The following is a 20,868-nucleotide window of genomic DNA, read 5'->3' as shown; positions in this document are numbered from 1 at the left end:
ACACTGCTGACTCATACTGAACTTGTCATCAACCCAAAGCCCCAGATCTCTTTCTGCAGGGCTGCTCTCCAGCCTCTCTTCCCCCAATTTGTATGTATAACCAGGATTACCCTGCCCCAGGTGGAGAATCCTGTGTTGGTCACATCCTTCTCCAGGTGGGAGCTCTACCAGGAGCTCTGCTCACACAGCCACGCTTCTACCACGTCGAGCTCTTCACTGACTACCAGGCTGGTGCTTCTCACCTGCTTCTCCCAGCTGCTTTCCCTCCTTCAAGACCCTGAGTGAGCACCACCACTGGCTTGAGATGAACTGCAGAGCGCAAGCTTGTGCAAAGTCTTCCACTAAACACTTACAGTACCCTACTTTTCTGTAACAAGAAAGAACAAATGAAACTTAAGGCTGGAGCAGGATGAGAAAGAGCATTTGAGTGCATGATAACCATGGATGTTCTGTGCAAATTGCTACACCTGAGCAGGTGTCTATTCATGTTCCAGGCAGTTCTCATGCTGCTTCCTGAAGCTTGGAGCAGGCTGCCCTGAGGCAGCTGCTCCCCAGAAGCCCTGCAGGATACAGCTGCCAGTCTGAGACGGGATCAGCTGTACCTGCCCCACTCCCGAGAGACATTTGTCTGCTCTTTTGTTAGAAGCCTCCAATTATGGAAATTCTGTAATCCTCTTGGGCAATCTAATCCAGAACATAACCACAAAGAAAGTTTTCCTAGTAGACAGCTGAAACCTCTTGCACACATTACAGGATATAATGCTGCAATATTATGCAGGTTTTTTCAGTGACCTTTCAAGTTCCTGAACTAGGACACCAGTCATGTGCACTGTCAGCTCACAGCCTGTTCATTAATTCATCGAGCTGAACGAGCCACGTTCTGTTTCCTGCTAGAAAACAGAAAGCTGAGCTCCTTTGTGGGCTACCATGTAAACAGACTGTACAAACCAAACGCAGACATTTTTCAGATCCCTAATACAGAATTAATGCCGATGATTGTAACTGAAATGCCCTTTTTTAGTAATAAATAACTCTTAAAATTCAAAGCAAAGGTAGAACCTCAGGATGACGTTTTGTTGAACATCATGGATCAGAAAACCTAGTGGAATGACACTGGTCATATTGTTACAAAACAAACGTCAAAAATATTACTTAAGAATAAAGGAGCCTTTCAATGTCAAACAAATACACTGTGGCTGTGCAACAGCTTGCAGGGGAATCCTGCCAGCTAAGAACAGACAGACCGACAGAGATATGGATTGGGAAGGACAGCTAAATAAAATGACTCACTTTGTAAGACACTTAAATAGGAAATTTTCCCCACAATTTAAACCAAACTATGGTGTAACATCTGGAACAATACATCCTCTCAGTTTTAAAGGGAATTCTGATGAAACATAGATGTCATTTACTTTGCTTTGCAGTATTAAAAATTAAATTTTACCCGAGATAACAAGGGGACTGTAAATCATACTCCCCCTCACTGATCTGCAGCCCTACAAATTCTAGGAAGGAACGTACCTCAAGGGAGAAGCTGTAATGCAATCTTATATTGAAGTGTTTCTTTTGATAAAACAGCTGAGTTGCTGCCGGGAGAGAGGCTTTACCTCGTGGTCTGAGCTAAACAGAAACCCTGATGGGGAAACTTTCATAGGGATATGTCAAATCAGCACCTTTTCCTAGTTACAGTGTTCATAGCACTTTCCAGCCAATGCCTGTAAATACAGACTGCTGTACCTCCCACTAAAGCACCAACACTGTAATTTGGGTTTATTAACTGCAGTTGGTTGTTATTCATAACAACAGTCACACGTCCTGTCTAACAACAACGCTTAGTGCATGTAGTCTTTTAAGGAGGCTAGAACCTGGAAGCTTGTCGGCAGTTCTTGTAACTTAAGAAAACTATTCTACACAACATTTAAACATTTACCTCTCGCTCAAATGAAAAGCTATACTAATACTGTATCGTAAGGCGGAGGTTTAGGAGCCGCACAGCCCCTCCGCCCCCCCGGCTGGGTGTCGCTACCTGCCTTGTGCGCGCCCAGTGCTCGAGCGGCGGCCGCCCGCTCCCGCGCGCTGGTGAAAGCCGCTCGGCAGTCCCGGCTCTAACGCCGCCGCGCTCTCACCCACAAGCTTTGCTGCACACTCGCGGGTTCCCTCCTTAAGGTTTCTCTGACGGTTAAAATCTACGGTTTTATTCCAGGGGGAAAAAAAAAAAAAGTTAACGTTTTTTTACCAGAGCGGAGCCCAGGCCTTGGGCCGAGGCCGCCGGCGCCGCAGCCGAGGGGCAGCGCAGCCCCTCAGCACCGCCGCAGCCGGGGCGGGCAGAGCCGCCGCGCCGCCCCGCCGGCGGTTTACCCGGGCACCGCCCCCGCAGGCGGCGCCAGGGGAGCCCCAACCGGTTGTGGTCGTTGCCGCCGCCGCCTCCCCGCGGGGCAGCGCCCCCGGGCCCGCCGCCGCCCCCTCGCCCTCAGGTGCGCTGCGGCGCGAGGAACCTCGCCCGGGCGGGGCGCGCGGGGCGGGGGCGCGACAGCGCATGCGCTGCCGGTGGCCGCGCACTCCCCCCCCCCCCGGCCCCGGGGCGCGGGGCTGGCGCCTGCGCAGTGCGGTGGCGCCGCCCGCGAGGGGCGGGGCGGAGGCGGGCGGAGGGGTCTCTGCGTCCCCGCGCGCCCCTCCGCGCCCCCTCCCCCTCCCGCCGGCGGCGCTCGCGGCCCGACCCGGCCCGACCCGGCCCGGCGCGGTCCCCCGAGGCTCGGGCCGCGCCGCGAAGAAGCGGGAAGGAGGCGGCTGCCCGGTAAGCGCCGAGCGCCGGCGAGCCTAGCCCAGCCCCGACCCCCGCCCGCCCGCCCGCCCGGCAGGGGGGTCGCCCGCGGCCGCGCAGGCCCCGGCAGGGCCTGTGTCCCGGGCTCCTGCCGCTCGCCTCGCTCCCGCCGGCCGCAGCGCCTCACGGAGCCCCTTCCCGCGCTGCTCGTCCCCGGGCTCGGTCTCCTCGCCGCCGTCTCCCTCTGCGCCCCCTGTGCCCCGGGGGGCCGCCGGCCGCGCTGTCGCCCCCGCCGCGCCGCTCGCCCTCTCAGCCGGCCGCGGCGGTGACAGCCGCCCCGCTCCCGCCTCGGCTCCCCCCGCGCGCCTCAGGGGCCGCCCGCTCGTCCGGCGGCCGCATCCTCCTCCCTCCCCTCGCTGCCCGAGCGCGCTGCGTCGTCCCTGTCACCCATTTTGTGACTGTCCCCTCGAGGCGCTGCCGGCGAGAGCCGCCCCGGGGTGCCGCGGGGGAGGCCGGCTCGCCCGCCTGGCCGGGAGGCGGCGAGGTAACGGAGGGCTTCGCGGTTCCCGGCTACTGAGGCAAGCTCGGGTTTGCCCGGGTTTGCGTCTCGCGGTGAAATAATTTGTTTTACGCTGCTGGGTTGTTTCTGCGGAGAGGGATGGTGTGGTGCGTGTGGGAGCTTCCTGAGGAGAAAGGTAGAGAGCTTGCCCTTGAGCACCTTTGTATCTAGGTTTTGGTGCGGTGGGGAGGACCTTTGTCTCACGTTTATCTGGAGTGCAGTTTTCCTGCATTTTTATAGCTGAAAGATCCTACAAGTTCCAGTTTTCTGCTTTCAGTCTGCCTTCCTGTGCCTCACACTATTTCTGCTTGCAAGCCGTACATGAGCTGGTAGTGCCAGGGATGGAGAAAAGCACGTTCCTATAGCTGGGCCAAAATCAGAGTCACCAGCCTGTTCTAAGAGTTTTCTATACTCTGTGTCCTCAGCGAGAAAAACAATACAGTGCTGATGCTCAGCAAACCTCACGCTTCTCTCTACAACAGCATCTCACCGCCTGTGCTTGCATGAAGTGTCTCTGTGCTAGGATCTGGAAAACATAGCTCTCTTGTAGCAGAAGATTGGTCTCGTAAACTGAGTGAAAAGTGTTCTGAAGAGCTGTAGGTTCTGTCAAAGGACGCAGTCTGTGCAAACTCTGCTCACCCCAAAAGCAAACATAAACCTTCTGTTGCTGCTTCCTGCTTAATTAATGGTATGGACTTTGGCTGCTGAAACGTAGGCAAACTAAAGTCAGTGGCTGCTGTTAACACTCTGTGGATCACAATACAGTTCTGTAGTAGCTCAGTAGAATTTCTCCTCCCCCCTCCAGCCTAGTCGATTGTTGTTAGGTAGTTGCTAACAAAAATGAAAAGAGTTGGCCACTGTAAACAGTCTGAGATTAAAATTGAGACGGCAGTAGTCTCTTGTTTCTTGTTAACACTGCCACTTAATTTTCAGGTAATGGAAAAATCAGATTCTAGGCTGGTAGACTATGTGAAATAAGAGAAAACTTGTTTCAGAAGTTTTTCTATGTCTGAAGACCCATGTCTATTTTTCTTTCTTTATTGAATACATGATGTAATTGTGGGGAGCAAAACATCTCAAATCATCTTAATTTAAATCTTTCCAATTTATTGTATCACTTCTGTCAAATACAGTGTCATCTAAATAAACACTGCAGTCCACATTTCCCAGTGCTATGTGCTCAAGTCAATGTGTGTTGCTGATGTGAGTTTTGGTGTGATCATTGAAAAAGATCTGTGTTCTCTCTTTAGCAGTATAAAGGACTTTTATTAAAATTTGATGATGGTGGAATGTCACAGTGGGCAAACTTCTGTGCAGGGTTTTCCAATTCTCATGGACTGTACTTTTTTATTGTGTTTTGCAGCTTATCAGCTCTGTGGTATTTTCCCTTTCTCTTTGTGTTCTAGGACAGTGTGATCTTTGTGGCCTTCCAGGCATGCTACTTGGCGTCTTCCATGTCAGGCTTGAGGAGAGGCTTGAGCAAACTTTTTCTTCAGTGGAGATTGTGGACATAGTAGCGAATCAAAGAAGACACGAGTGTTAGGCTGAGGTCTGGCATGTGATTGTTCGTGCTAGTAAATTGTCAGCATAGCCGCTGGTATGGCTTAGCTAGGCCACCTAGCATTTTCCTAAGCCATACCTGGGCATCATTCAAAGGTGGCAAATGCCAGGACTTCTTCAGAGTTGGGACATGGCCACCCTTTCTGGATGGGGGAGAGGGGAAAGCGATTTGGGCTGTATAGCCACAAAGCAAGCAGTGCAGGTTTGCCTCCGGACTGGAGAATGATCTCTGGCCTGTGTTAGTTTCTAGTGTAAGGGGTGGCCAAGGAGTTTTAGAAGTTTCTAAGTGCATGTTGGAATAGTTATTTTTATACTGCAAAGATTTAATTGTACAGAATAGATGAGGTGATGTACAGTTAACATTTTAGGTATGAATAAATATATGCTTACAAATATGATGAAGGGAAATAAGGTTGTGCCATTTTTGCTTTTCTGTTAGTATGAAAGAGGAAAGTATATTCGCAGAAGGTGGAGGCATGCAATGGAAACTCCTTATGAGATCTTTTAGTAACGTAGTTCAGAAGTTCTTTTTTTCTTGCCTTGATCTTGCGATGTTGGAGCCTGTCTTGCCAACTGGGATCCAGTTCTAGAAGCGTATAATGCTATTAATGTGACTAAATCTCTATTGCTCAGTGGGAAAAACAGCATAAGAAAAGTTATGCTTTACTTCCTGGCTTCAGAAATCACCCCATTTGATCTTATTTTTAGTCTTTATACTGAAAAAGGGAGAAAAAACGTGTGTTAGAAGCAGAGTTATATACTTAATCATAGCCTTAAGTGACTAGTCACAAGGAACATATTACTTGTTTCTTTTGAGCTTATTCCAGCTGAAATGATCAGAGAAGCCACCATTTGGAGCACTTAACAGTTTAATGCAGCCTGCAAGTAATCATAGGATACTATCTTTTAACATATAATTCATCATTAGAGTTTTCACACACACATGCATGATTTTCTTTGGGAAAGAGGACTTTACTGTAAAGGTGCTACAACTTTTGATCTTCATCTTTGTAAGTGAATATCTCAGGATACCTTAATTTTGCAAAGAACTGACACTGTGTTGCAGCTAAGTGACAGAACTAGTAGCTTTCCAAATTGCAGAAAAGAGTAATACAAGAATAAACTGTTGTTAGGTGAAAGAAGAGTTGTTAAAGGGGATCAATCTGCAAGATTTCAGTACCAAAATTTTTTTAAAAACCATAATTTAGAACTAGCCATTTGTTACATATTAAAGGGTTGTAAAGCCACTTAAGCAAAATTTCGAGAGAGAAAATAACTCATTTTTACTTATTTCAAGACTTGGTTTGACATTTATGAAACGTAAGTCTTGCATGATCCTCAGTTGATTTTATTTTCCAGGACTGTTTGCCGGAATGAAGCCAAGCTAATGATCACCTGCAACTAGCTGGTATATATGCAGTTTTATTCAGGAAAATAAACTGAGCATCAAACATCTACTATTTAAATAGTATTGAAAAATAATAAAGGTAGTGTTGAAGTACTTGAGTGATGTATTTGATGACATCAGCCTGAAAGTATCGGTATTTTTCTGATGCTAAAAACATTTCCTTGACTTTGGTCACTTAGCCAGTGTGGGATACGTGTTCTGAACAGGTACCTGCTGTGAATAATGATTTCCTATGGGATCTACATTTGGGGGGGTGGGTGGAAAGCTTGACCAAGAGGCTGGCGTTCTTAACACTCCTTGAAAGTTTCTGTGTTCTTAATACATTTCTATATGTGTTCTTAATTAAAAGCACACAGTGGTTTTGGCAGATGGAGCCTTCTTGAAACTTCTGTTACAGAATTTCCTTGCTGTGTGAGGGTTGGTGCTGGAGAGGCTCCTTCAACATATTTCACTGTTCATTGCTAAAATGTTGGCAGTCTTCGTATTGACAAGTCTTAACTGACACAGACAAGTTTATAAAAATGGTCTATTAGAGCTTGACTTTGTCTGTTTAGCCATAGGATTTTTTATTTTATTATTTTTTTTACTTTTACTGAGTTTCAAAGTTGTCCTGAGCTTGAAGTTTCTTTTATTTAGCAAGCTAAATGGCACTGAGGTTTGATAACGGGTATGCATTAAAGTAGCATCTGTTGTGCAGTGAAAAATCTTTCTTTCTGTGCAAATCACGCTTTTGTCTGTTTCAGTTTGCTTTTCCCTAAGAAGTAACCAGTATTGTAAATAGTTAATGGCAAATATTTCCTTCAAGTCCCTGAAGGACTATGGGCTTTTCTGGAGGAAAAGAAAAAAAATAATTAAAACTGTTCCTTCTAGACACAATTCCTACCACAAATTTGGCTGAGTAACTCTGCTCACTTGAAGTTCTAGTTTTGCCTTTATTTGTTTCTGTGACAAAAAAAGATCTTTCCTCGCAATGGTAGAATCATACAAAGCTACTTTTTATCTTCACTCACTTATATCAAATGGACAATCACTTATATCTTTGGGAAACAATGACCTTCTTGAATGGGTACAGTTGCTGGAAGTTGAGAACAAATTATTCTTGATTTATGATTTGTAGATATGAGATTCATCCTTTAACATGGCAACATCACTGCGTTTGAGTATACTGAGAATTTTTCATCAAGAATTAAGAAGTTAAAATTAATATTTTCTAACATAAACTTTTCCCCCACAACTGTTGCTATTTTTCTTTCTATCCTTGTAGAAAACTATAGGAGAGGGTTTCCTCAACCTGTAAGTATGGGCATCCCTATGACTTTGAAAAAGTTTAAGGATGCTGTCAAGCTGTTCTCGAAACATTTTGATAGTTTGCTATGGTAGATACTACTGTGAGTTACAACTGAGCTCAGGTACAATGAACTGGTTGTGTCAAAGCCATAGAAGAAAATGGACAGATGTAGGAATAGAACCCAGAATCCTGATTTAATAGCGAAGTATCCTTGTTTTGAGGTAGATAATATCCTTTACCAGTATAAATCCGCTTAATTAAGCGAGCATTATGGATTTTCAGGGGTGGCCTATCCCTCTTTCTTTGCTGCTGTGGTCACTGCTCTTTTTCTTGCTCCAGATGCAATCAGTACTATATTAACACACTGAAGCTAATGGAAAGACTAGTGAAGCTGCCGGAGGTCCCTGTGGCTTGTGCTGCTCCATGGTGTTGGCAGCCTCTTCATTCTTGTGGACTTAAAATACAGGGGTTTGGTCCCATATCTTTGGACCACTATCTATTCATATATCTGGTGTGAGTCTCCTAAGTTTCTTTTGTTTCCTGCTTATAAAGTTACCACTATTTTCAGCCCTAAAAGGTTGTCATTAATGGCAGGAATCAATTTATTGTATTTATGCATCAGTTGTCACAAAGAAACAAAACCTGCTGTTTATACCATATGCTCTGGATTATGCTTTCATGGTTTGATCTTCTGTATGCTGATATTCTAGGCTTTGTACCTATTACTTTTTGCATTTTAACTCTGACTGAAATATACCCAACACTTTCAAATTCTTAGTAAACAGTATAAATTCTGTTCGAAAGCTCACTCAGGAAAAATAGTAAAAATGTTGTAGAGATTATAGTTTCAAATGTGCATGTGAGATTTCAGTCTACTTGCATTTCACATTCAGAAGTAAATTTGCTATATTAAAATCATAGAATTATACAAATATGCATTATAAGAAGTTCTTGACAGTTTTTTGAAAATGTTTCTTATATATACCTGTAAATAAATAGTATTTATCTAGAGAAGAAAATTCCATTAAGTCTGTAACTTATTAGTGTTGTAAGTAAAGGATATTTGAAGGAAAAAAAATAGCTATGAAGACTTCAGCATAGCCTTTTTTAGTAAAAAGACTACATTCTTCTGGAGGGAATGGGAAAACTATTCCAAGGCCTTCAGCTAAACATGGCTCACCACAAAACCTGGAGGTATAGGATCTTCTCAAAGAAATACTGTAAAAGTGTTTCACAGTGGGAAAGTGCTAAAGCGTTAGGCGCTTGGCATTCCATGGTGGTATCAGCACATCAGAGTCACATCAGTTAGGGATGCTGTGCTGGTCCTGGGCTCTTGGTGCTTTCCCAGGCCCCATCCTGGGCAGAGTCCTGCATTGCACAGCAACCAAACTGTCCAAGGAAACAGGGATTCCAGAAATGGTTAGTGATTCACTCTTTTCCAGAAGGCTTGGAATAAAAATGTGGAAGAGACAGCATCTTATCCTTTTTCCTGGGGGAGGAAAAAAAAATAGTGGCTACAGATGGAAGCCTCTCCATCCAGTCCCAAGGACTTTCTTCCTATATGAGTCAAATGTATGTCCTTGGGGTTCAACACTGGGGTAGGTAAATGCTCCTCTCCTAGCGATACCAAGGTTCTTAGGAAAGATTTGCATGCAGTTCTGTCTCTTGTCTGTCTGCCAAGCCTGAAGGATTTAAACTGAGTAATGAATGTGCTGCAGACAGGTCTTGGAGGTAAAGGAACATGTGCGTCAGAGCACAGAATTCAAACCCATAGGTAGCCAATCTTCAGACCCTCTGCAGTGGTCAGTGCCCAATTTTGTCTTGTGTCAATTGCTTAAAAATGACACAGTTCATCTGTTGCCTCATCTATCTTACCATGTGGCTCCACAGAATAATGTGGCTTGGAAAGTGGTGGTGGTTGGATGCCAATAAGGCAATCACGGCTGTTGTTGAGTGTCCAACAACCTGAGACTGAATTCAAACGAATTTGGGGCTACAGTCTCTGAAAGGGTGAGCCGCCGTTCTTTTTCCCAGTTCACCATCCCGCTGCTTCCTTTGCATAGTATCTAGCAATTATAAGGTGAGTCAGATCAGTCCTGATCTGACTGAAAGACCAACTCATCAAAAAATGAACTATGATCTCCAGGATTGAAAGAAGGGAGAGGTCTGAGGAAAGGGTGGGACTGCCTCTTTTGGTGACAGGGTACAATTAAATTACTTTCATGACTGGCTTAAGCAATCCCCAGCAGCCAATTCCCTCCTCCAGCCTTTAGCAAAACTAGCTCGTGAATGGGCCATTCCCTTCCAGGCCATTCCCTTGGTCCAACTGAGACCAGGAGAGTCCTTCTGGGGCTGGGAATGTCACAGCTATAAGCACCTGGGGGCCGGGAAGGTCCTAAGGGGATGTATCTCTGTATGCTTCTCCTGTTCTCTATTTTTTTGATGCAATGGCTTCAGGAATGTTGCCAGACCAGATTAGTGGTGAAGTGGACATAGTGAGCACCCAGTCACCTCCCAGTTCCAGAAAACCAGGCAATAGGAAGTCCCCAAGTTGAGAATACGTTAGTCAACAACTGGTAAGAACAGATTTGTCATTGTAAACATGCTGGAAACATCATTTGGGGGCTTTGAGTTTTACACAAACTGAAGATCTAATGGAGTGTTTTGAGTGAACATGGCACCTGGTTGAAGTTCTTCACTTATCTTACAGGTTTTACCTGAGAGCTGCTGGTCTAGCTCCTGAAAACAGCATGTTGCACATCCTTTCTCTTCCCCTTTTTTTTCTGATGGGAGCTAGGCTGCTGCCTGCCTTTCTTCTCCCTGTGAACTTTGCTGCAGTTGTTGATACAAGACTTCAGCTGACAACATTTTCAGTGGACAAAAGGGAAAAGGTCAGCACTGGTTACCTGCTCTAGCCTGCACTTTTGGGAACCGCTGTGCTAGACAGAGACAGCGTACATTGCAATGAAATGTTGTCTGGTGAGCTAGTCATTTTGAAACAGCAGGAAGCTCTTGTGTTAGTTGTGCACCTTTTGTTGTGCTATTCTGCCAAATTCCATAGTATTAACATGGTATTAAAATTATACATCACTGGTTTTGAAAGTACTTACTTCCCTGGCAGTGCAAGGAAAATTTCCATGTGTGCAGAGGACTCTATGATTGTTGCTTAAGGAATGCAGTATATACGTAGGGTTATATGACACTAAATACACCTTTGTAACTGGAGGGTTACTGATTTTTGTAATAACGCTTTAGAATGTGCTTGCAATGATGATATATAACATTTTCAGTTGACGTGGTTAACTAAGTATGACTTTTTAGACTAGCTGCTTTTATAGTTAAAGCTGGCCAGTCCTTTGGCTGGGAAATTTATTGTGTTTTTTTTTTCCTCAGAAAACCGACAGTGCCGAAATAAGAGTTTGTTATATTTTACTGGAATATAAACCTACGGGTTTTACAGAGAAGGTTGATATTTCTGCTAAGTCTGTTTAAGCCTTTAAAATCTGACAGAGATGGAATTACTATCCAGGAAGTAGGATATATAACATCATCTGTTAATGCATGGCTCAAAATTTGGATGCAACTGTGAAATTTACCAAAAGGAGTAAAAAATGACAACATTGCCAAACCCAGGTTTTAGTGTTGTCCATGTTTATGGTACTAATATTCTGCATGTTATATTCCCTCTTCTGTTTCCTTTATCATATTCTGCCTGTTGAGGTTTATCTCAGCTTGCATTGTGAGGGGCACACAGACTGCCTTCAGATATAAGAATATTTTTCATGACATGTATTATCAACACCAGTGAAACAAAGCCTGTATAATAGTAATGTGGATGGTATTCTTGTCTATAGTGTGAGCAGCCATAGCTAATGGGTGTGCAATGGGGTACTTAGCCCACTTAGAATATTTTTTTTAATCAACTCTAGGATGGATATCAATAAGGTATAGATTTACCTAACCTTTTATTCTGGTTTCCAAAACTACAATTGAAATTAAAACCAAAACAATTTCTGAAGTTGCATTTAATGTAGAAGTTAGTGCTGAAACTGAGTTTTGGACAGTGAGCACCTTCCTCGTGCAACAGATTCCCCCATGCTAGGAAGAAATCAGTTGGATTTAGTTGATGAACAGTTGCTTTTTCTTTCCTCGGTAGTGTTTTGAAATAGCGGTTGTTTAAAGTAGGAGCTTGAAAACAAGACTACATTATTTAATTTGTTATGAAAAGGCTTTTAGAGCACAGTTCTTAAGTTTAGGAGTTCTTCTGTAAATGTTCCTGTCACTTGTCTGGAATGTTAAGTATTGCAACGGTTACACATTGCTCACAGCAGTTACAGCTCTGAAGTTTTCTCCAAAGAAGGAGTAGAGAAATTTAGGTGTATAACAGCCAATTCTTGCCCAAATCTCTGGTCTTTCCACCCCTGTGTTTAAAGGAGAAGTAGCAATAGCAAATGTGGCTTGAAAACAGTGGATGAATAACATAACTTTAAGGCCAAATTCCTATTTTTGTAATTCTACAACTTGTAATGGAAGACTGTAAAAGCCGTTTTGAATTTTTTACGCAGAAAGTAATATGAAAGTCCTTTTCTCTCTAAGTAACTACCTGCAGCCGTTGTTCTAAAATTCCAGCACCCATAAATCATTGACATCTGTATATTTTCCTCATGGCATAAGAACGTAGCAGACACCGCCCTGACTGGAGCAGGGATCCATCCCACCTGGTGCTTTTGCGTCCAGTCGTGGCTGTGAGCGGATGCCTCAGGAAAAAAAACAACCAAAACTGAAATCTTCCCTCCTACCTGACTGCTTTCCCACCCTGCAATTATTTTTGGCTCAGAAGGGTTTCTGAGCCCTTTGTGCTTAGCTATTTAGCATCCATTAGGGAATTTCTCTACCTTGTGCATGTCCAGTCTCCCCTGGAGACTGCCACAGCATTCTTTCAGTCTGCATTAAACATACAGCTTATTTTTTTTACTTTCAACCTAGCTCTAACTGTATTTGTTTGTGGCTAATTTTAGCAGTGGAAGAGACAATTAACAGCCAGTCCCAGTCTGCCTTCTCGATGCCATTCAAGATTTGATAGGCTTTTGTCATATTCCCTGTGTGCTGTCTCATGGGTCTTCTACATACCTTTAATCTCATTTTTGCCCCTTGCTAAACCTTTTTCAGGTCTATAAGAAACCCTTTTTTTGAGGTTGAGAGACCAGAACTGCACATACCAATTAAAGTGTGGGTAGATGATAAAAAAATTCTATTTGTGTTTTTTGGCTTGTCCTCTATTCTGTTTTTTTAATAATTCCTGGAATTGCTTTGCTTTTTTTTGCCTTATTTGAAACACTGTACCAATAGTTTAATGAAGCTATGAATCAAAACACTGAAGTCTTGCTGAGCAATACTGATGAGTCCCGAGCACATTTATATATGAAGCTGTGAAGTTACTTTTCCCCAAGAAATAGATTGCTTTGTGTTTACCTGTGTTAATTTTATTTGCTGTTTTTATTGTCTGGTTAGTCTCATAAGGGTCTTGTGTAATTCCATGCAGTTTCCTGTTATCCTTGGTATCTTAAGTAACCCTCTAGCATCAGCAAACTTTCAAGTCACTAAAACTGATGTCTTGATCTTAAGCAATAAAACAAATGCACTGCTTGCTCTGGGCTTCTGGAATCCAGTGGTTAACGGATTATGTTTTTGGAATTACTGGGCAAGAGACATTGTTTTAGAGTGCTTGTGCAGTTTACAGGCTGAAAGTTTGAGCCATGGTCATTATAAATGTAGAGAACTTTTGTCTCTTAGTATGTAGCTTATTTCATATCCCAGATGTTAAGTTGTTGGTCACTATGCTGTCTTGCCTGCAGAGATGGGGAAGTTCTGAATCTGTGTTTTACAGGGGGTTGAAGAGGCTATATTTCATAATCTTTTCTTCACAGTTTTGCCTTTTGGGACCGGATAAGTGACCTAAAAATGTCATTCCCTAATTATTTGGGCAGAATTGTCAGCCTAAATATATCAAAACCAAAGAACTTGTGCAAATAGAGAGTGAAAGTGTACGGACTCCATTGCTTTTAGATGTGAATATTTCTATTTTCCCCTGTCTTGGGTATTTGATGTTTTAAAACTGCTCAGTAGCCTCAAATTTGTGGCATCAGTTGTTTCTGTTTTTCTAGAACTCTTACAAATAATCTTAGTATTATCTTTTAATTTTCTTAATAGTTCACAATTTCTTAATAGATAAAACTGCTTAATACCTCTTGATAACTTTGTGTTTTCAACCAAAGGCAAAAGGCTAATACCTTCTTTGCTGCTTAACCTTCTTATAGGCACAGGAAACTATTTTTTGTAGTCTTGTAATTGAGCCTTACTTTTGTGACAGCAATATCAGCATAAATAAGTATATGAAATAATGGACGAGATTAAAATAATCACAGTAAGACATCATACACACCTCCTCTTCAGTTTTCAGGTTTCTAAAGAGTACATAAGAGTAACCCTGAAAGCATTTCATGTTGGCTGGGTTGATGTATCATATCAGTTTACAGTAAAGAGCAGAGCTATGCTATTGGGCAAAACACTTTTAAATTATTATTTATGGAGATGTATTTGCAGTTGGTATAAAATGCAGGACTGGTTTCACATGCTTCCACCAGAGCAAGGAGAGCACACTCCTGAACAAGATTTCCTTTTGTTTCCTGTACTATGTGTGCTGTGGAAAGAGAGACATCTGGGAAGGGGTACAGGTTAGAGCGAATAGTTACATTTTAGTTCAGATGCAGTTTTCTATGTGATATTTTGGACTTGTTTTGGTTTTTTCCCATCCTGATTAATTTTACAATTGGTACTCTAGTGTTAGCATTTATCAACTGTTTTCCAGTAACGTCTTATGTGTGTTGATAGATGAATGTTTTGTTTAATAATGTGATATGAGGGACCTCCAGAAGTCTCTCTTGACTGTCTTGTAGAGTTACAATTCCTAATTCCACTGGAACTTTTTAGTGTTAAGTTTCTACTTCGCTCTTTTTTTTTACTTTTTCCATTGAGGTGGCAGGAGGTGTATGTAAATGGAAAGGAAGTCTTCAGTAATTCCATCCTTTTTCTTAGGACAAAATATAAACTAGTTTTATATGCAGCATTTGCTTTTTAAAAATAATACTGAAATAATATTTTAGCTCTTATTTGAATTATTAGTGTTCTGTGTTAATCTTCAGAAAAAATCACTTGGCTAGTGAGTATTTTATTTCTTATTTTAAAATTTAGTGTTCAGCAGAGACAGATTTATTGTTGGTTCCTAATACTGTGTCTTCATAAGGAATGTGGTGGTCATCTTTAGAAGCATAAAGGTAGTCTTTATTTGTGATGTCTGCCTTGTGAGAAACTCGGTGAAGCAGGGCTTTTTCCACTTACAGTTCAACAATATTGATGTCTTCTGTTTTCAGTGCTGAAACCCCATCCTCTTCTTCCTTCCTGGAGGAGGTGTGAGAGGAGAAATTGGCACTGAGAGGTCATAAATTCACTTTAGGAGCCTGAGTGAGCAGCTGCTTTTGGAACCTGTAATACTAATTAATGTTCTGTCCATATTTTAAGTTAAGTTGGACTCATTTATATCTTTTTCTCATTTTTTAAACTATAGTTACACAGTGGTCTTTCAGTAAGAAAGTAATTACTAGAGCTTAGTTTCTCTGGAAGTAAAACAGGAACAGTGATGCTTAACCCTCCTTGTCCTCTTAAGTGTTTTTGAAGTTTCTGGAAAGGTTCTACCTTTGAGTTTCAGTCAATCACAAATAGTGTTTTTCAATGTCAAATTTACTGATTTTTTTTAAAGCAATGGTGTGATGAAAGGTGAGGATTATATTTAGTTTCTTTGTTCAGTTTCACTTATTTACATCATTTTGCTATGCAATTGAAGCAGTATTGTTGTATGTTTTCAAAAACACTTTTAAAACATGCATTTTTTATAAACCGTTACAGATGAGAAACATTTGACTTCACACAGTCTTTTGTCACTGATGACCTCTGTGATATATTTGTAAGAGTAAAAATGGTTTGTACTGTAAAAGCTGACATTACCTGGTATTTCTTGAGATGATACATCCAGTGGGTTATGTTACTATACTAGTCGCTGTAATAAGCAGATCCCAAATGCATTGGTCTTCTACTGTGCATGCAAAGATCATGTGTGTAGGGTATATCTGGCATATTGTCAGATGTGTCAGACTTGACAAATGTGCTCTGTAGACTTGATAAATGTGTATTGCAAATGGCCATTGCTGGGTGTCTGCAGGCCAGCTGGGCCTACTGCTTTATCTAGATTGCCAGACAGGGTTGTTAAGCTCTGCCCCAACGTGTGATAGTCATACTGTTGCCAGTACCATAACCTTCATTACAGCACTGGTTTACTAGCTCTATGAACTGTCAAAAGCCGTACTTCTGATTTACTGGGTTTGTTGCAATCGTATAGTGGGTTGTTTTGAGGTAATTTTAAAAATACAGTCAGTTTCACAACCGGCTGTGCACAGAAATTTTTATTATTTCTCAAACACGTTATGGACAACTTGTTTTACATAGTCCGTAGAACATCAAAAATACCATTCAATAGTAATGATGGCAGTTTACTAAACAAGTCTCTCCTCTTTGGTCTTTTCAGTTTTAGTTTTCAATTGAATAAGATCAAAAGCACAAGTAAGCATTCAATTCATAAACATGAAAAAGGTAAGAAATGTAAGTGTGGCAACTTGGTCCTACCTGTAAACATTAGTATCTGCTTCTGGAATCTAGTAGGCAGTTGTACCACTTAAAATTATGTGTGTATAGCAAACATTATCTTCATGGGACTTTTCTGGTTTGGGTTTTGGTTTTCTTAGGAGTGTCTCATTTCAAATTATCTCTTGGTTATTTAATCTTCTGTGAAGGCGTTCTGATTACTAGTAGCCGTATGGGAGGACCGCTGCATTTTTGACATTCTGATGATGAAACTGCAACAGCAAACAAAAGTTTTCTGTGTCTGTTCACGCCAGCTTTCAGAGCTAAAGGGAATCTGGAAGTTATAAACAAATATTTTAAGTGTCTTAAAATGAAACTTCCTGTTGCTTCTGTTAACAGCACTTAGGGGTCTGAAGAGTTGAAACTCCTGGAGTTTTACTGACTTTTTTATCAAAGTTGGACTTGAAATATACTTGTGTGCGGCTGAGGTGGTGATGGGGAGGAAGGAGCGTGTCTAAGTGTATGGTGTTAATTTTGTTAGCTGAAATGAATTAGTACTCCTGATCACTGTTTGTGTCGCATGTTGCATACACTCAATCATCATTCTGCTTTTTGTACCTTTGAAATGCTTCACTTTTTAAGAGATGGAAACAAACTAGATGTGTTTCATGTTTCTAATCAGCTGCAGGATATTGGGCTCAGCTAAACCCAATCACTTACTTCCACCCAGAATCTGCAAGACTGAAAGGGGAGTGGAAGTTTCCTCTTAATCTTCCATCATGTGTTTTCTGACTCAGGGCAGATGAAGAAAACAGCTGCCAACTATCTTACTCCTGCAAGAGGGAAGAAGATCCCAGTGTGCCTAGTCTTTTTTGTAGTTATGGCTGTGGGCTAGTCTACCCTTTCTTAGGTTGTCTTTCAGAATAGTTCTTGCGATAACTGCAGTGTTCACGTCTGCTGCGGCTGCTCCTGGTTTGAGTAAAGTCAGCTTTGTTTTCTGGGGTTTCATTTATTTGCTCGTGGTTGGAATGACAGCGTTGACAGTTGTCTGCTCTTTGAGAAAACTTGAAGGCAAGGTAAAGATGCTGAAGTGTCCTGACTGTGGAATGCGGTGGGTTAAGTGTAGTTACTTCTCGGAGATAATCCTCATAATCATATGATAAGTATTAAATTTTGTAAAATCCCATGTGTTTATTAATGTGATTTGTAATAATAATAGCTTCAGGGAATCTACATTTTTCAACTTATCTTAATCTTTATAAAAGACTTTTTTCTCTGCAACTGCTGTTACTCTCAGTACTTTAGTTACCAAGCTGGTGGTAATCTTTTCTCAAATTCAGTGTTGTTCTCAAATTCAGTAGTCAGGCTGCTGCCTGAATACTCCCACGGTATTTTCCTTCCCACAGTCAGAAATAAAGAACATTGCTGCCCTAATAAGCCTTTCTTTTGCTAGCTAACGAGTGAACTCGGCAACGTGGGTCACTTATAAAATATCCGCGGTTCACTGCCATTTGTGGAAGGAGAACTGAAAAAAAAATGCTATAATTTGGAGTGGAGCTGTAGGAAGTGCTTAGTTCTTGGTAAAAATTCCTTTGTAAAAAAAAAAAGCAAAAACCATTGGTCAGTCACATGCATTCTGTTTGGCTTTAATTTGTGGTCTTTATTGCTATTCTGGGCTTCTGGTCTTAAATAGAGCATTATAAAAAAAAGTCACCGCTTTTCTTTTGTATTTTATATTTAAATTTTTTTTCTTTCTGCTTGTAGATTTGTTTGTAAATGCATCATAAACAGACAGCCCAGAATGAAGAAAGCAAGCAGGAGTGTTGGCTCAGTGCCCAAAGTGCCTGGAGTAAATAAAACTCAAACAACTGAAAAAGCCAAACCAGAAAACGGCTCCTCAGTGTCTGCAGTAACAAAACTCTCTAAAACCGGGACATCAGCATCTCTTTTGAAGGTAATAACCAATAGAACATTCTGATTATTTAGAATTTTTACAATAACGCTTTAAAAAGAGTAGAATTCTAAGGCATGTCGTTAATGCAGCTTAGACTAAAGGTTTGTTATGTGGATAACTGAAGGGCATTTGTATAGTTACACAGTGCTGGGCAGGGTGATAGGACCTTGTGTGGCATTTGTGCTGTATTTTTCATATTGCAATGTGTGATGTGATGGAAAGCAATATACTTTGCAGAACTTGGCTGTTCTGCAAAAGGACTGGAGTGGAGGTTGCGTTCTGATGAATGTTATTAGTAGTGTCATGTATTATGCTTGAATGGTGCGTCAGTGACTAATGGGATTTGATAAGAGTTATTTACTAATTCTGAAAAAAAACCCTAATGAGGTATCTAACATGAGAAACTTTTTGATATCAGTGATCCATGTCAGGTCAGTGCAGCTGCATTCTTCTAGCTGTTTTGGCCTTTGCTTTGTGTGAAGTGCTGCTCGAGCTGAATTTTCACAAGTTGATTCTTGCTCCTAGAACAAGTTCAAAGGTAGAGGTTTTCTCTTGTATTAGCAAAACATGGCAGTGGATTTAAGAGCATAGTTTTAAACAACCAAGAAAAATAAGATATACAGAGGTGTGCTGGTGTGGAGCTTTCACCTGGGATTGACGCATCTGGGTTGGATGGATGGTGTGAGCCTGCCTGGTCTGCCTCCCTCTCCTGGCATGGAACCATGGCTGGACCCACCTCCTCCCGCCCTTCTTCAGCCCAGCCTGCAGCGCTGGGGTGCTCCTGCTGCTGCCCTGGAGCAAATGAACAGAACAAGGAGAAGGGCTGGTGTCTGCAACTGGGACCTGAACCACTGTCACCTGTGGGAAGCCAGATAAGCCATTTAAATAACTGGCAAATAAAGACCTAAAATTAAAGAAGTGGTAAGGGTTGAGGTCTCTCTGTAATAGCTGTGCAGGATTACTGAAGTTAAAAGGTGTGTTCCTTTTCTCTTTTTTCTTCTTGCTTTCTTTTATGGAAGAATAGTTAATACTTTTGCTGATGAACTTGTAAGCCAGGTTTGAGCTAGATTTTCTCCTGGTGCCCCCCCTTTTCTCTGCCATCCAATGTTTCTTGCAGTTTTCTTAACTTTAAATAATCTTTTGATCCTAGTTGAAACTACTTATTTTGTATTTCTAGAACCTCTCAAAGAATATGGAAACAAAAGTGCTTTGTAGTTGACTTATCAAATTTCTTATGTCATACATCTCAGTGAGATAAAGGAGGAGGATGATCTAACACTGAAGAAATTTGACCCAGTATGCTTTCACAATTTTACTTCTATTACTAACACTTCTGGCTATGTTTGGGTATAGGATTAGAATTTATGACAGTTGGATGTTTGAGGCACAATGAAAAATTTTGTTAATTACTAAGACTTATCTCAGTTTTATGTTACAGCCAGGCTTACTCATACAGTTGGATGTCTTGTTAAAGCTGCTGCTGTGGCTTACTAATAATGACAACTCTTCCCTTTGAGTGTTCTCTACTTGAACAACTAACTTTGTAACTTTGTTGTATGTGGTTTTTCAGCTTACAGATACTGGCAAGTCACATTTATAATAACTGTCTTGAAAGCAATATCAATAACAGGTTGTATTAGTTTTTAAATAATTTTTATATAGCATTATATTTGATCTTGTTGAAGCATTTGTCACATTGTTTTCCTCATAGTGATTGTAGGATCATCTTTCTTGATGAATTGCTGCGTGTGTTATGAATGTAATTTAATATTCTTCTACCAAAAAAAAAGAAAAAAGCTGTCATTAAATAACTTTAATTGCCACAGCTTACTAATATATTTGGTCCTCAAAATAAGTGTGCATATAGATACAGAAAACTTTGCATTACATATTGAATGAAAGGTGAATATTAAGGAGTAGAATTATACATTTACAGTAGTATACCAGTCATAATTCAGTCAGTAATAATGTTGCAAAATTGAAAGCTACTTTGTGATTATAGCCTGGTTTTATTCTGTCCCTTCATGATGTAACCATAGGCCAGTGTTCAGCTTTGCTACACATTGTTCCATAGATTTGTCCCTTTTTTGTGGAGTTTTCAAAGCATGTGGACAATGAACACAGGAAGAAACAGTGAGACCCACCCTTCTATACAGCTGAATGCTGTTCCAGAGGTCGGGCTGCCTGTCAGCTTCAGAATGCTTTTTTGTCAGTTACTTCTTTGTAGGTTTTTGGTTCCCACTTTGCCCAGGACTTCTGTAAATGTTCAGCACCCCCCAGCACCCTACACACATTATTACAGGAGAAGGTTAATTTCCAGACACTTCTAGTTTTTAATCTGTGAAAAAATACTCTGCAAATAACAGTGTGATCTTATTTTTAAGATCGTTGGGTTTTGACTTCTTTAGCTTACAAGCTTGTGATCATGCTAACACAGCAGTAATTAGATTGCAGCTGTACTTCATACAAATGAATTGCAAAATCCAGTGTCCCTGAAAAGCCAGGACTTGGACACCAACATTTGAATATTAAAAATTAGAATGTCTTTTCAGTATTCATGTGTCTAGGTTTCAGTATTCTGTTTGCAAAATGCCGTAACTTAATTACAGATTGTTGTGAAGTTTGTTGTTTGAAGCACTCAAAT

The 20,868-nt window shown here is 41.4% G+C and overlaps 1 protein-coding gene across 4 annotated transcripts in view; it reads left to right on the top strand.

Annotated features, from left to right (window-relative positions):
• The first annotated feature begins 2,686 nt into the window (after positions 1-2,686).
• The window catches only part of SPECC1L (sperm antigen with calponin homology and coiled-coil domains 1 like), a 67,311-nt gene continuing 49,129 nt past the window's right edge, over positions 2,687-20,868 (top strand). Inside the window, exons 1-2 of one of the 4 annotated variants that reach the window (XM_074920672.1) lie at positions 2,687-2,794; positions 18,035-18,224. In XM_074920672.1, coding sequence (XP_074776773.1) covers positions 18,072-18,224 — 153 coding nt within the window. In that variant the 5' untranslated portion in view covers positions 2,687-2,794; positions 18,035-18,071. Of the gene's footprint in view, positions 2,795-3,244; positions 3,306-3,389; positions 3,457-17,293; positions 17,347-18,034; positions 18,225-20,868 lie in introns of those variants that run through there. The other 3 variants (XM_074920673.1, XM_074920674.1, XM_074920675.1) reach the window with 3 other exon arrangements.

Source organism: Athene noctua, chromosome 17, assembly GCF_965140245.1.
Source record: "Athene noctua chromosome 17, bAthNoc1.hap1.1, whole genome shotgun sequence".
NCBI classification, from domain to species: Eukaryota; Metazoa; Chordata; class Aves; order Strigiformes; family Strigidae; genus Athene; species Athene noctua.
Note: the sequence above shows the minus strand (reverse complement) of the source record. Positions and strands in the feature narration are given on the sequence as shown.